Source organism: Sander lucioperca, chromosome 8 (genome assembly GCF_008315115.2).
Source record: "Sander lucioperca isolate FBNREF2018 chromosome 8, SLUC_FBN_1.2, whole genome shotgun sequence".
Lineage (NCBI taxonomy): Eukaryota > Metazoa > Chordata > Actinopteri > Perciformes > Percidae > Sander > Sander lucioperca.
In genome coordinates, this window is record NC_050180.1 from 6,081,655 (window position 1) to 6,097,951 (window position 16,297).

General features: G+C 41.6%; 1 protein-coding gene across 14 annotated transcripts in view; it reads left to right on the forward strand.

Moving 5' to 3' along the window:
• tns1b (tensin 1b) overlaps positions 1–16,297 on the forward strand; it is a 237,720-nt gene that overhangs the window by 194,334 nt on the left and 27,089 nt on the right. For all 14 annotated transcript variants that reach the window (XM_036004705.1, XM_036004706.1, XM_036004708.1 and 11 more), the window contains one exon: positions 14,013–15,524. In XM_036004705.1, coding sequence (XP_035860598.1) covers positions 14,013–15,524 — 1,512 coding nt within the window. The remainder of the gene's footprint in view (positions 1–14,012; positions 15,525–16,297) is intronic.

The window sequence follows — 16,297 nt, forward strand, 5'->3', positions numbered from 1 at the left end:
AGTAGACAGCAGACTGCCACTGTTTTCAGCTGACAGTCAAACATTGGTACACACCTTCCTCACTGTGCTTGCTTGGTGTAAAATGGCCTTGCATAGGCCTGCAACTGGTCCCAATAAGCCTAAAGCGTGATTTATGGTTCTGTGGAGGCTCCGTGAAGAGCTTTCGTCGTAGCCTACTTAAGTGGCCGGAAGTTCATACTTGTGCGTTGGTGTGTGTGTCGATCTCTTTAAGAGAATAGCAAGGCCGGCGTGTGTGGGGTGTGTAGGGAGTGTGTGGTAGAGCGAGTGAGAGAGTGACGGTGATTATCTTTGGAGCGAGTACCAGCTCTAGAGTCATAGTGGGAGAAACAAAGTGTCTCCCATGCTCTTTCTGACCATGGTGGGAAATCTGTAGCAGGAAAAGTTAACCCTCTCCTTGATTTCATGTTGTTTTTGGAGAAGGAGAACCCGGACATGAGAAGGGTGAAATGCAACGCTACCCAGCCACAGCCAAGCGACGTGCGTCGCCGCAATGTGTAGTTAAATTTTTCGAGAGGTGCACGTCAGGCTACGGTTAGGGTTTGTGATTTAACGCAGAAATAAATAAATCACGCTTAACACTAGAAGTGCCGGAATTCCATAACTACTAGAACTGCCGTGAGCGGTCATTTTGACCGCCAGATTCCAAACTCTATAATCTCTCATGATAAATACCTAATTGCGATATTGTATTATGTATTGTGTTAGGATATCTTTAGAAAAACGTAATAACACCGAAATGTACATTTTACGAGTTTAATTATACATTTGAGTAGTAATACGTGTTATTCATATCATGGCATAGTAAACCGTAATTATTTTATACATTCATATCCCGAAAAATATGGTGTGGAAATTCATTCAACTTAACTCATAACAGCCAAATAACAATTATAAGTATCTTATTTGAACATTTAGCTATAACCTAACCTGGCACTGCCTCCGTTTTGGCATCTGCTGCGGTGTCAGCGCTGCTCAGACCGTGCGCCGCTGCCCTTTTTTCCTCCATAAACTCTGCTCTCAGCTCCTCTGCTGGTTACTGCATGAACTTCCTCCGGGCAATTTTACTGCTGGTGCACTCCTTGGAGAGGATGTGTGCAACGATTCCAGCCAGTTCGAGGTTGTATAAAGTTATATGAACATGTAAACAGCCACCGGCCATCTACGTGTTCCGCGCCTTTCACAGAGCGAGCGCCCGGTGTTTGCCTTCTGATTCAGAACAGAGTCCATCCACGCCGTAGTATCCTGCGTTAGTACACTTGTTACTTGAGACCGCTAGTTACGTTGCTCTGACAGAGACTATGGTAGTTACTAAGCAACCAAGATGCATCTTCAACCGCGCGAAAAATTAAAAACAATACCGCGAAAATCCGAGCGGTCAATATGACCGTGTATGGCCGAAATAGGTAAAAGTGACTGTATTTTCTTTGCCTTTTGTGTAATGTATATAAAAACAATTTTAAATGAAAATACAGACTCTTTTAGGAAAAGTCAGGCAGCAGCAGGATAGTATTTTTTTATTCAGCAAAGTTATTACACATATAAATTTCAAAACGGTCAAAATGACCGTCATGGCCGTTCTAGTGTTAAGTAGACACTAGGAATCAAGAAAAAGCAAAGGATGAGAAAAGACAGTATGGAGACAAAGACCAAGAGTTGAACTTTCTTTATCAGGCACCGCTGTCTTGTTACGGGTTTGTTATAGGCCCAGTGCATCGTTCTGCATGGGTTACTCAGCGTACTGAATAGACCCCTCCTGAGCCAAGGGGTGGATGGACACGGGAGATGAACTTTACAAGGAGAAAGGGACTAAGTTTTCAGCATGAACTCAAACACTTTCATTTTGGCTCCATTGGGAACATTGGCCTCTCCTCCCTTGTTATTATCTTTCTTTTTAAAGAGAGTTCTATTCATGCACCCGCCTTTCCTGGTCTTTGTCATAACACTGTTTTCTGCATTGCTTGAAAAAGCAGTGTTATACTAGCCATTATACTGCCAGTTAACAGCAAGGAACACATGCTGACCAAGTCCGGTTTTCTCAAATGTGCACCTTCATCAGTTGGTTTAGTATTCTTTCAGCCCCAGATAGCTGTACCTCTGGTTTATCCATGTGTTCCCACCATTGCATTCCCAACGCATTCTCATGAACAGGTTTGTATGATATCTTACCAAAATATATGCACAACTATTCGTATACTATCCTACAAAATTACGCTGACCGCTGGCCAGTCACTGGAAGAACGGTCACGACAGTTAAGTTTAGCTGTCCTTACAATTAAATTTAGACAAGAAAAGGTTACTGTGAGCCAGGTACAGGGCACTGGTGTCAGTGTCCATTGCAGTTGAGTCATCTTTTCTGTCCTTGCTGGCAGGTGCGAAGAAGTTGCTGGTGACACAATGTCCAGGCCAACAGAGGGACTGCGTCGGCAGATTGATGAATTTAAATACAAGGGAACTGGCTAATCCAGATTGGGGAGAAAATTAGAGGGAAATTTCAGTCCCTACAGAAAAAAATTCAATGCATAATCAGCCAAAGTCCGCATATTTATGCGGGGGCCGCATTTTTTCAAATACGCCACGCTTTCGTCGCATAAATTGCAGATTTCCGCGCAAAATATGCGGGGCTTGCATGATTTCATAATCGCATTTTCGTTGCAAAAAAGTCACATATATCTTAGCAGAAAGTTGAAAAATGTTGCGTTTACTTCACACAAGAGCAGCCATTTTCCCCTGTTGCCATGGGAACGTTATGAAGTGACGTAATTACGCGACGTGAACATCATTGACAAGCTGCAAACCCCGCAATGAAGCCATGATGAAACCGCAGTTTTTGCAAGTTCCCGCAATTTTATCGCATAAAATTGCATAAATATCCCACATATTCCATCGCGTTTTTTAAGATAACGTGCCGCATAATCAAGGATTTTTGCCTGCAACAATCACAAAAAAACTCCGCATTTTTTCTTGTGAGCTATTAAAAACATTTGTTTTTCAAACTGGCCAAGGCAGTCAAGAAATACTTTCAACAGGTTTGGAACATCAATACTGTTTAACTATAGTTAAATGCTACAAAAAACTACAAAAACACTACCAGAGGCCAAAGAAATACCTCTTAGATTGGGACAATTAAGAGCTTTTTTTTTTACTCTCATGCTCTGCTCTTCCTCGTTCTCTTTCTGTCATTTGGGACACTGGGAAATTCTACATCCCAATAATCACAAAGTTTTCATCAGCTGAAAGTTTTCCAAAGATTCTTGACAGTTGAACCCAGTGTAAAGAATCATGTTCATGCAGCTCTAAAACCAAGACAAGGTTTGTGTCTGAATGATTTACCACCACGCTGATTAGCACGAGAGCTGACTTTTAAAGGAGGATCTGCAGAAACTACCAAGGCTTCAGGCAAAATTAAGTGTCTCTGTGTCTGTAGTCTCCCCAGACCGTAGCTAACGAGAGTTACCATCGATGCTTCTCCTCACCCCTGTGGCGAGATAGCTCCAGCCAGCTCATCAGACTCTCTCCTCATTTGGCCCTCAAGATTTTCCCTACACCGCTGTGCTGCTAACGACCACTGATGGCTTTTCCTGAGACACAACCTCATCCAGAGTGAAACATAATGCTCTGCATGGATGATCTGTCAGGCTGATATATAGCACATGGAATGTGTGGGTGTTGGTTATGTCTAGCCCATGCATTTGTTTTCAGTAGTATTTGTACTAAATATAGCCCTGACCTCTGACCAATACTGGCTACATGTTACTGCTTGGGGAGTTACTAGTTAATTTAATTACAAAATAAAGGTAACTGTAATCCGTTACAGTTACTGGGGAAAAAATGTGTGTTTAAATTACAGTTACTTATGAAAATGTTTATGATTACGTTGGGGGTTACATCGGAATATGCCTTTTCCAACCACAGACATTAAGTTTGATGCGATTCTGTGGTGGCTGTTCTTCAAAATTAAATTATTATATTCCTAATTTGTGTGATTTTAAAAGGAGTTTGTCAGTAGTCAGCGTCGGGTACTGCTGTAAGGTTAACGCTGCCAGGTTTAAACATTTGAGTAAAAGTAATTAAATGCAATAAGTTACATTACTTATATAAAGTAATTGAAATAGTTACACTACTATTACATTTTAAATAGGGTAACTTTCCAAAGTAACACTCCTGGCAGGTTACAGTTTATGTTGCACAGCACTTTTAAATACCAAGGTACACCTGAATATGGGAGATATCATTTTAGAAATTATCTTTGTGTTCAACTTTGAAGCATATTCATGTAATACAACTACTGCTACCTGTAGTAGTAGTAGTCTATATTGACGAAGTTCCACTTCCGGGATAGTTCAGGTGCCGCTGGAGATTCCACCAGATGTCCCTCATTTTCAGCCGAATGTCCGTTACCTTCCGCTTTCTTTGTGTTGTAATTCTAACCTCCGGTGGATTTCTGAGGACTATGGTTAACTGCTCCTCAGATCTCTGCAGGGTAAATCCAGACAGCTAGCTAGACTATCTGTCCAATCTGAGTTTTCTGTTGCATGACTAAAACAACTTTTGAACGTACAAAACAAAACAAGTTCCTTCCCAAGGCTATTTTGCAGCGGCATTGTCATTGTGTCCGGGGCTTAGCACCACCCAAGACTATTGTGATTGGTCCGGCAATGCAAGTCTAGTTTAAAGGTGAACAGAACATCCATATCAATATCAATCACTATCCTCCCCCAGTTCCAAACCAGACTCCCATTACCTTGGCTTTTGTTTTCCCAATCCTAGCGAGCTTGCACTCACACATTGATTCACAGTCATCTTTGATGTATATTTAATGAGCTACAGGACAAGTGTTCATTAGAAGGAGTTCCTGTACTTACATTTGACTAAACCTTTTGGGGCTATTGAATAATAAATGAACTGTATTTAAATGTACTGTATATCCTGGTGTGCTTCTCCACTAATGTACTGACAATAAACATCCAAATTCAACTTAGGAGTCCTTGGATTGGCACTAGGGCTGCTCCATTGTGGATCATAATCACAATTATTTATTTTAAAATTACAAATATGTAACACATATTGGAAAGCTGTTGCATTTGATGGAATTAAAAAACAGTGAAATCAATAGGGAAAACACCTTGAGCTGTGAAATTTCCCTTGATACTTTTCCCAGTTGAACTTTTTGAATTCCCCTTGAAATAAATAATGTATAAAAAAAAAAATATATTCAAATGTTGGCTGACTGAGTCTAGCCTTTGGGAGGGGCGAAAGTGCACGTGTCATCCACAACACAAGACGAAATAAGAGTTTATTTGCAAAACATAATGTGCAAAATAATCATTTTTCTTGATTAAGATGTTTTTGTAATCGTTAGGAGAAGAAATCGCGATCAAATTCCATTAATTGCAGAGCCTTAATTGGCATCATTAGCATTTAGCATAATTTGATTGATTATTATTTTGTATTAAAATAAATACATTGTCTCACAATCCATAAGTAACTGACGAGACAATGGTTGCGTTGCTTTATTTTATCAGGTCTCTGATAGTCTCGCATTGCCAGACAGTCCTCCACAGCGCTGCGGAGGAGGGTCTGGCACACAGCATTCTGGGAAGGGAGACAAACGTGCTCTGGTTTATTGGCATTTCTTTAAACCAATCACAATCGTCTTGGACGGAGCTAAGCACCAGCCATGGTGCCTCTACAAAATAGCCTCGGGAAGGAACTTGTTTTGGTGGAACGTGTACGTTCAAAAGTTGTTTTAGTCATGCAACAGAAAACTCAGATTGGACTGTCTGGATTTACCCTGCAGAGATCTGAGGAGCAGTTAACCATAGTCCTCAGAAATCCACCGGAGTTTAAAATGCCAACACAAAGAAAGAGGAAGGTGAGGGACATCCGGCCGAAATGAGGGACATCTGGCACCTGAACAATCCCGGAAGTGGAACGTCGTCGATATAGACTAGGTTTCTGTTGACTCTTTTAGTCGGTTTTTGGTCGTTTCGGTCTTCTCTGATCTTCACAAGTCAAATTAGCCCTGCTCAGAAGACGTAATAGCCTCTTGTGTAGATCACTAACAAGGCCACAGTAATCTCCCACACAGTACAGACATGCTTTCTTGCCAAATCAATAGTTATACCTTTACCAAATATGGCACCAAGCTACACTTAAAATACTGTTAGACTATCATGTACAGTTACTGAAGCTCTTTATTCTCTCGGGCAGGAATTCTTAAATGTACATACACTTCAGAGAGTTTTATTCTTGTCGGGCTATTAGCGTTCGCAGCAGTGGAAGCCTGAGGGGATGTTCTCAGAAAATGTTTCATCATTGCTTTTCATTAATGTCACACTCACACAACTGTTTTGGAATGCCCACACACTCGCACACCCAAGCACAGAGTAGCAAATGGCATGTTTGTCCGTGTAAGTTAGACGGGAAACATGCTATTTCCGCTGTAAAGGGGGATCTACTGCCACAGGGTTCAGAGGTGAAAGTTTAAATATCAAGAGGTTGCGCAGTTGCACCATCTGGCCTGCAGAACCTCAAAATATCTGGCAGCACCTTCCACCTCCAACACTTATTATCCAATACTTATGTTCAGTTTTGATCTACGATGTTGGGTGTCTACAATATTTGTTTAATGTCTAATAGGCGTAAGGGAAAAATCTATTCATGTATGTATTGTGGGTTTTTTGCAACGGTTTTTAAAATTGATTCTTTTCCCCAGAATTTAAATTTTGTATTTATTTTTTTTACCAATGATTCACTTAAATATGTTCTGTTTGTACGGTACCGCAGACGGCGACTACATCATATCCATTTCCAGCTAAACAGAGTGAAAGCAGAAAATGCAGAAAATACATGTTATATTCTTCTTTACAAATTAAATAAATGTCAGACAGACTGACTGACTGACTGACTGCTGCTTTTACTGGAGTTAATAACCGTATTAACAAGTCGCCCAAATTACCATTGATGCTGTCAACACATCCGGGACCGTACTTCTGTTTTTCTCAATGAAATCACATGCTTCAACAACTCCAAATGATGCAGTAAAAGCTCCTTAATTTCCACTTTGAATGTACAGTTACAGTATACCGCCACCTGAGCGTCGGTGCATATATGAATATTCACACGTAGGTTCTTAAATGTGTATAAATGACTTCTATTTGTACTTTGGGGGCGATTGCCGGCATCAGACCAGAGGTGTCCGGATATCTTTTGAATCTTGATATTGTTTTTAGTATTTTTGTGTTTTAAGTCTACTTGGAAATTTCGTTTAAATATTGTATATACTATTTGGTAAATCTTGCATATACTATTGTAATCTGTTTGTCTGTGTGTAACTTGTCTATATCCTTGACGTTCCACATCCGGGATTGCTCCGGTGCCACAGGAAATTCCGTCGGATGCGTGTATTTTCTGTTTCCTTCCACTTTCTTTGTGTTGGAATTAAAAATTTGGTGCATTTCTGAGGACTATGGTTAACTGCTCCTCAGATCTCTGCAGGGTAAATCCAGACAGCTAGCTAGACTATCTGTCCAATCTGAGTTTTCTCTCGCACGACTTTGCAGCGGCTCTGTGTGGAGCGTAGCACTGCCCATGACGATTCTGATTGCTTATTACAAAGAAATACCATTAAACCAGAGCACATTTTCCTCCCATCCCCGAATGCTGTGTGGAGTAGCCAGACACGCGCTTTGGCGGAGGGTCTGGCAAAGCAAGACTAGTCTGTAACTGATGTTGTGTACTGTCTCTCTTGAAAAATGTATATATATATATATATATATACCGTATATGGCCAATAGCTGCGAACGGTGTCCTAACATGGACACAGTAACGTTACAGTTTGAACGCCTCATACTGCATTTTAGGATCATGTTGTGCTTGTTTTGTTTTAACTCGCTGCTGCTATCTAAAGCATTTAGTGATAAACCTAAGCATTTCTAATGCAGAGGATGTAGCAGTGCAACCAATTGGTTATTCCACACTGGCCAGACATGGTTCGCTCTCTCCTGCTGTTGTATAATTAGTCAGGGCGATGGGGTCTGAGTCGCAGACATTCTCCTCTGACTAATGTGCTTGTGATCACAGAGCAAGTATTTCCCTCCTGGGGAGTATGTAAAAACACACACCAACGTGGACACACACACTGTAAGATATCTCACATGCCCTTTCTTATCACGGGAAGGAACTCCGTCAAAGGTTATTTGCAGTGGTTTATGTGGTGTGTTCATTTTGAACCAAATGAAAACAGCAGCAGACAGAGAAGCAGTCTCAACATAAATAGTCTGCTTGGCATAAAAAGTGACGGGTTGGATTTCCTGTAGTACAAATGGGGATCCTGTAATTCGCTCATCACGTCACGTCGTTTCTAAAGTGAAGACATGAGCCAGATAAAGAGGGCCGGCTAAAATTGGGCTTTTTATTTGATGTGAGAGTGGGACCATAGGATCACAGCTGGCCTCATTGCAGTTGTTACCATCATCATCATCATCATCATTGAGAGAATAGAGTGAGAGGCCAGGGGAAGGATGTGGGGGTAGAAAGAGAGAGGAAAGAGCTGAAAGAGAGAAAAGAAGAGAGTTAGTGTGAAAATCTGTGAGTCAAATGAGGGAAAACCATTTCACAATAATCCAGAATCATGCGACTTAAACACATTAAATCTACTTGATACAAGCATGTGTGTGGTGGTGGAAGAAGTATTCAGATCCTTTACTTAAGTAAAAGTACTAATACCACACTGAAGAAAATACTCTGTTATAAGTCAAAGTCCTGCATTGAAAATGTGTCTTAAGTAAAAGTATGTAAGTATCATCAGGAAAATGTACTTAAAGTATTAAAAGTAAAAGAACTCAATGTAGAAAAATCCTCACATTTTAGAAACTGGAAACGATCCAAACTGTTGTGTGTTTAATGGTCTAATCATTTCAGCTGGACTTGTAGGCCGTCATATTGTTGGCTAGTTTAATTTATAATAGAACATTGTATTTTATAAACTACATGTGTTTTGTGTGCAAAAATCTAAAGTAACTAAAGCTGTCAGATGAATGTTGTTGAGTAAAAAGTACAATATTTCTCTCTGAAATGTAGCGGAGTAGAAGTAGAAAGTGGCATGAAAAGAAAAGACTCAAGTAAAGTACAAGTACCTCAACATTTGTACTTGAGTAAATGTACTTAGTTACGTCCCACCACTGGAAATAGAGTATAGAGTTTGAGCTCAAATTTGTACTTTAGTACAGTACTTGAGTAGATGTACTTAGTTACATCCCACTACTGGAAATAGAGTATAGAGTTTGAGCTCAAATTTTTACTGAGGTACAGTACTTGAGTAGATGTACTTAGTTACATCCCACCACTGAGGCCAACATCACATGTGTATTGTTATCAGCCAGAGTGACGTACTGTGTGGAATTGTTCTGGATTGTGGCGTGTGATAGTAAAGGGACTGTCCTGCATGCTAATGTGTACAGATTGCTAGGTGATATGAACAAAAGACTGAAGGGCTTTCAAACTGTGGGGAATGTGCGTATGTTACAGTATGTTGCATTTGTAAACCATCCTTCCGTCCAAGTGAACAACGGCTGCAAATCATCTTTATTTGACTTCATCATTTTTAGGCTTTGCCAGAAAGACAACGAGCCCCTCTAACTATACATCAGATCAGCAGCCACTCAATGTATTCATCTTTTTCTATTTTTTACCCACTAAGCTTTTCTGTTTTCTCCATCTGCCTGCAGCAGGGTGGAGTTTTCTCCCTGCTTCCTAGCTTGGAGAGAGCTCGTTAAATGTTGGACCAATGTTGTTGGACGAAGTAACTCTTTCCATTACATGAGTGTTTTCGACACCAGCGGGCTAAAGGAGGGGCACCTCTGTATATGCGTGCATGGAAAGGGCTTATTTCTACGAATGTCGGTATATGCCCTATTATGTTTTTTCAGAACAATATTTTTCTTAAACAAGTCTTATACACTGGATAAGACACAACCTTTCTTTGCACAATGTGGGCGAGTAACAAACTAGAAGTGTGTGAGAGAGAGCCTAACCAAAGGGCCTGTTGTCATTCTATCAAACTCTATACTCTATTTCCAGTGGTGGAATGTAACAAAGTACATTTACTCAAGTACAAATTTGAGGTACTTGTGCTTTACTTGAGTCTTTTCTTTTCATGCCACTTTCTACTTCTACATTTCAGAGAGAAAATTTATACTTTTTACTCCACTACATTCATCTGACAGCTTTAGTTACTTTAGATTTTTGCACACAAAACACATGTAGTTTATAAAATACAATGTTCTATTATAAATTAAACTACCCAACAATATAACGGCCTACAAGTCCAGCTGAAATGATTAGCCCATCATACACAGAATTTGTTTTTTAAGCTTTATTTCGTTTCCAGATTCTAAAATGTGAGGATTTTTCTGCATTGAGTGCTTTCACTTTCAATACTTTAAGTACATTTTCCTGATGATACTTACATACTTTTACTTAAGTAACATTTTCAATGCAGGACTGTCTCATTTGAATACTTCTTCCACCACTGTCTATTTCAATGGTCCCTTACCCCCCCCCCACACCCCTCACCTCCCACATCCCACATCTACCGTCAAAAAGGCTTTTGTGACAGACCTCCCACATGCACACACACACACACACACACAGCAGGGGCAGCCTTTAGACTAGCGCGAGCCACTGAGCAGCCAGCAGCAGCAGTAGCTCTCCTGATCCGGACACACAGCTATTGAGGGAGAGGGAGGAGGAGAAGGAACGGTAGCCAAAACCCACTCCTTCAACTCCTGCTGTAATCCCTCATGTCCCACCCCGGGGGGATACTCTGCAGGGATTGTTTTCAGTTTAGATTGGGACTGTACGGTTGTCCACTGCTCACACAGGTAGGGGAGCCTCCTCCTGTAGAGGGGTTTCTGCTTATTTCTTTTTTTGGCAAGGCTTTGACTTACTTTACGGTGACTTGTTTGAAGTGTTGTAATTCATGCATTCCCTGTGTGAAGTCAGCTAAACTGTGTGACTGATCATCCTAATTGCACGAGTCCCATTTGGCTCCAGGGGCAGGTGACTATAAAGGTGCTGAAATGGAGAAAGTGAGGGGAGCTCTTCTTTCACGACTTATGTCTATGTTTACCGGCATGGCTGATGCATTAAAAGTGTGTGTGTGTGTGTGTGTGTGTGTGTGTGTGTGTGTTTATGTGCTCATGTGGACGGGAATGCATCCACAGCCCCAAACTTGATACTAGCAGTTTCATGGGCTATATAAATGTGTTATGATGACTTGATTTGGAGCCTCCTGTCTTGGCAGATAACTTTTCAGGGGAGATGGAATTGACTTTAGTGGAGAATTTACATTGACAGCTACCAGAAATCTGAAAGTTTGCATGATAATTAGTCTGTTTTTTGGGCTATGGTCTGTTTTGAGTATGGTAATGGTGACTAAGGATGTACGATTCAGGATTTTTAGTTCACAATACGATTTTCTCACAATGTTTTTAACAGAATGAGCTGCAGAAAAATGGCTGAAAAGTATTCCTTTATTTAAATAAACTGCAAAACAACAATTTTATTTCATCTTAAATAACAAAAATTCAACAAAAAGTTAGATTTTTAAAAACAATTCCCACATTAAAATAACTAAATAGAAAAAAATGTCTTCAAATAAATAAACCAAGAATACGCAATGACGTCAGAAGTCAAACAGGTGAAATCAAAAGTAGATTACCTAGGCCGTTTACTTATTTTTTTTTTATCTCAACCAGTTGTAATCTTTACACATTTATATTGATTTTTAAGCGATACACGATGCATCATTACATCCCTAATGATGACAACTATACTGAGCTGACTAGATCACAGGTACTGACACTGAAGATACACTGTCCAAATGGCATGCAGGTCATTATCAGACCAGACATGCTAGAAGCTAACATAGACTATTTTTCCCGCATGTGGTCCACCAATGTACCAATCAAAACAAACTCACTGCTTTAGCAGCAGAAAAACATACACTGTGTTTGTCTGTGACCAAGAGCCACCAGATTTGTTTCCATTAGCAGCCTGACAGTGCGGTCGCCCCAGTGCGCCATTCCCTTGGCAAGTTGCCCCGGCCCAGCCAAGGAGACCTTGCAGTACCCAGCTTGTGTACGCCCACCAAGCTCCATTACAGAGCCCCGTATTCACTAAAGCTGAGATGGAGCTATCTATAAGTTCCAGAGACACAGACAGCTTCTTTGTGTAGCTCCTATCCCAGCTGTAGAATCTGATTGGGTTATCAGGACAAGCCTCATCATGAGTTAGTTCTTGTGAACTTTAATGGTCAGTAGAAGAGGAATTATCTGACGCCTGCACAATACCTTGGCGGAAGAAAGTACACGCTTGTGTGTGTTTAGTTTAGTTTATTAAGGATCCCCATTAGCTGACACCTTGACGACCAGCTAGTCTTCCTGGGGTCCAACACTACATTTAGACAAACAATATTAAAACATTTCATAACATATACAGAAAAGAAGTAAAAAAAATAAATAAAATAAAATACATGCAACAATATCTGCCAACAAAACTAAGTAACAAAAAGCAAAAAATTACAAATAAAATTAAATGAAAACAATAACAAACCAAGCAAATAGAGAAATATCTTGAAAACAAAGTTATATATTAGAATATATTACATGGCTAACATTAAGGTTGCTTACATTGACAAAGACACACAATCAGAAACCTAATTAGTAATTTAAACTTAAAAGTAATTTAAATGAAGGTAAGATTTGACTTTCTTTTTAAAATGGTCCTTTCCTGTGATAAAACGAATGTTACTAGGGATTTTATTCCACAATGTGTGTGTGTGTGTGTGTGTGTGTGTGTGTGTGTGTGTGTGTGTGTGTGTTTCAACCTCTTTAGTGTGACTCTCAGTATGTCAAGATTTTGTTTTGCTTTGGGTTTCGGAGGCCAGGAAAAGCCTCGAGGCCTTCCTTTCTCAGTGAGGCTGATTTTCCAGTGATGACTAAATTTTTCTGATTGGGGCACCCTACTTCCTCTTTACTGGACTTTGGTGTGGCAGTGTGTGCATGAGTGTATGTACAGCGTGCGAGCATGTGCATTTGTGTTCAGTGAACACCATCTGCATTGCAGCATTGCGTCTTATGAGTGAGCAAATCAGTCGATTTAAAGTCTGTGATGTCCATTCATCCATCCGTTTTCTAAACCAGCTTGTCCTGTTCACAGTTCAGGGGATCAACAATAAAATCAACTACTGATTCCTCTTCTGTTATGCCCGTATCTCTCAGGTGGCACAGATTAATCCAAATGGCTTGAGAAAGTGCAGGCTTCTGTGATTTCATCGTTTTTTCCACAGTGCATGCCACAGACCCTACTCATTTCCTGAAGCTGGTAGAATAGGTGGACATGAGCCAGGATTTAATTTAACTGCAGCTGTTTTGGCCACGCCCACACAATCTCCTGATCCCCCTGCTTCTCTCTATGATAGTTCCTGACTCTAGTGTCTCGATGAATCCTGTGTGCCTAGAGAATACACATTTATTTCTGAAATAGCCAAAGTACTTTGGCTCTAAAGATACTTGAGTGATTGAAAATGAAAGGGTTCTGGAAAGTAGGGCTGTCCTTAGTTAAAGAAATTCATAGTCGACTAATGATTTTGTCGACTAATCGATTAGTTGATTTAATCCATAGATCAGTAAAACTTAGTTTCTCAACAAACAATCATGCAAAATGCAATACATTGTTTTTTAAATTTGTGTTTACCAGATATATGCCCATAAGTTTCTTGGAAATAAGTCATTTATTATTTAAAAAAAAAAAAAGAATAAAAATCACTTCTTGTCTAAAAAGAATCTTAGTTGACTAAGACCAAAATGACCGATTAGTCAACTAATCGACTAAGAGGGCAGCCCTAGTGAAAAGCTGAATGGTTGTTGATTGTCGTCTTTGGCTTAATCTAATTCTAATAGAGCCTGTGTCATTCTTGTTTGTTTTAGAAGTCATCCATACTGAAGGCCCCCTGGATGGCAGCCTCTACGCCAAAGTTCGCAAAAAGGAGTCTGTTGAAGGAACGGTCACAGTGAATGGCCTCCCACCCACTGCTGTTGAACATGCCCTTCCTGCGGTTGACCATGCCTTATCAGTGAGCAGCGACTCAGGAAACTCTACTGCCTCCATCAAAACTGACCGAACTGATGAAGCAGCAGCAGCCACTCAGGCTTCTACAGTGAGCCAGGCACACCTTCCTGTAGGCGAGGAGCTACCCTCAGTCCATCACCACGCCCCAACTGCACAACAACCAATTAGTCCCCAAGAGAAACAGGAGCTGGAGCAGCTACTGAGTGGCTTGGAGGGGCCCATGCATCGACAGGGCTACCTGTCCACCCCCACCTCTGCTGTTGGAGGCATGCTTCACCTGGTCCCTGCCCAGGTCCATGTCAATGGGCACAACAGCATTGACCGTGAGACGGACATTTTAGATGATGAGCTGCCTACCAGTCAAGAGGGCAACAGTGTTGACAGTCTAGGGACATTTTCCTCCACAGACGGTCGGGCTACACCGGCTGATCTTTACTACCAGCCTGGGTCACATGTAAATGGCCAGGAGCACGTGCCGTATCTGGAGCGCAGCGTCCCAGAAAAGCCTCTGGAAGCCATCCAGCCACAGGTTGGCATATCCAACAAACCTGTCACTTTGACCCAAAGTGATTCAGCCCCATCCTCGGGTGATTACATTGCCACGCAGAATGGCAATTTGTACCGCTCTCAGTCATTTGGTGCAGAGCCAAATTCTATGCCACAAGCTCCCACCCGCACCACCAGTAGCAGGGATGCCGTCCAGCGGGGTCTCGTGTGGCAGCAGTTTGGCGTAACGGATGAGCCAGTAACGGAAGGCTTTACTTTTAGTCCACCTCCTTCTGTAGCAGTGATGCCCACCCACCACAGCCTCCCACAGTTCCCTCATCGCCACAGTGCCTCCCAGCAAGAAATTGAGCAATCTATTGAAACCCTTAATCTCCTCATGTTGGACCTGGAACCGGGCCGTCCGCTGGTGCCAAAGTCCCAAAGTGCTCCACTGCGGGAAAACAATGTTGTGGTGACCACCCAGCCGTCCTTCTCCCAGAGCCAACCCAGGCCCTCCGCCCAGGCTGATACCGCCATTCACACCCACTTTGGTGGCCCCATGTCCAGCTTGACCAGCCACTCGTCACCGACTCAGATGTCACCTGGGAAGCCTAATACACCAGAGTCTGCGCCTGTGCAGGGATCTCTGAGTTACACATCTGAAAGGGCTGGAACGGGTCCTTCCTCACAAGCCTCCCCCACTATAGCTGGTCACTTCCAGCTCAAGCCCATCAACAGCTACCCACCAAGCACATTGTCCCAGTCTGCAGAGGTTTTTGAGCCCCAGAGAAGCCCCAGTGCTGCATCAGCATCACCACAGCCAAGAGAAAGTGAGCAAGATGAAGTGTTCAACGTTGAAGGTCTGGTGGCCCAAAGAGTGGCTGGTAAGATCTCACATTAAGTTATTTCATCTTGATCCATTTACGACCTCAGCACCTTCAATTTAAAACCAACCTTAAAATCCAATATTTCGGGCGCCTGGATAGCTCAGTTGGTAGAGCGGACACCCATATATAGAGGTTTACTCCTCGACGCAGCAGGCCTGGGTTCGACTCAGACCTCAGCCCTTTGCTGCATGTCATTCGCCCCCCCCTCCACTTTCATGTCTTCAGCTGTCCTGTCATTAAAGGCCTAAAATGCCCAAAAAATTATCTTAAAAAAAAATAAGAAATCCAATATTTCCACAGACACTGCACTGTTCACTGCCCCAGCCTTTTAGGCGAGGGCATTGGCCTTGACCTACAGTACATCCAACAAGACGAAATGTAAGAGTGGATTGGCACAGTCTGTGGGAATATTGGATTGTATATTTGGTTTTGACCATGGCAACCCTTTAATAATACTAGATCCAACCTTCTGCTGGAAAACAAGTTAAAACATGTTTTGATTTCATTCATAAAGTTTGCGTTAGGAACTATTTGACAGACTGCTGAGGTCAAAGATGTGACTACCTGACTACCTTCACTTGCAGAAGAAGGAAACCACATTATTTAGTTTTCCATAGCATGACGAGATGGATAAATACAGCCTGTCTTGTCATAGTAATGTCATGAAAGCTCATTTTACATACAGTTCATGCAATCCCTTTCTAGGGTCTGTGTGGCTCCTTTATTTCAAAGAGTTGTTGTTCCACAATCAATCCATTATCCAGTAGACA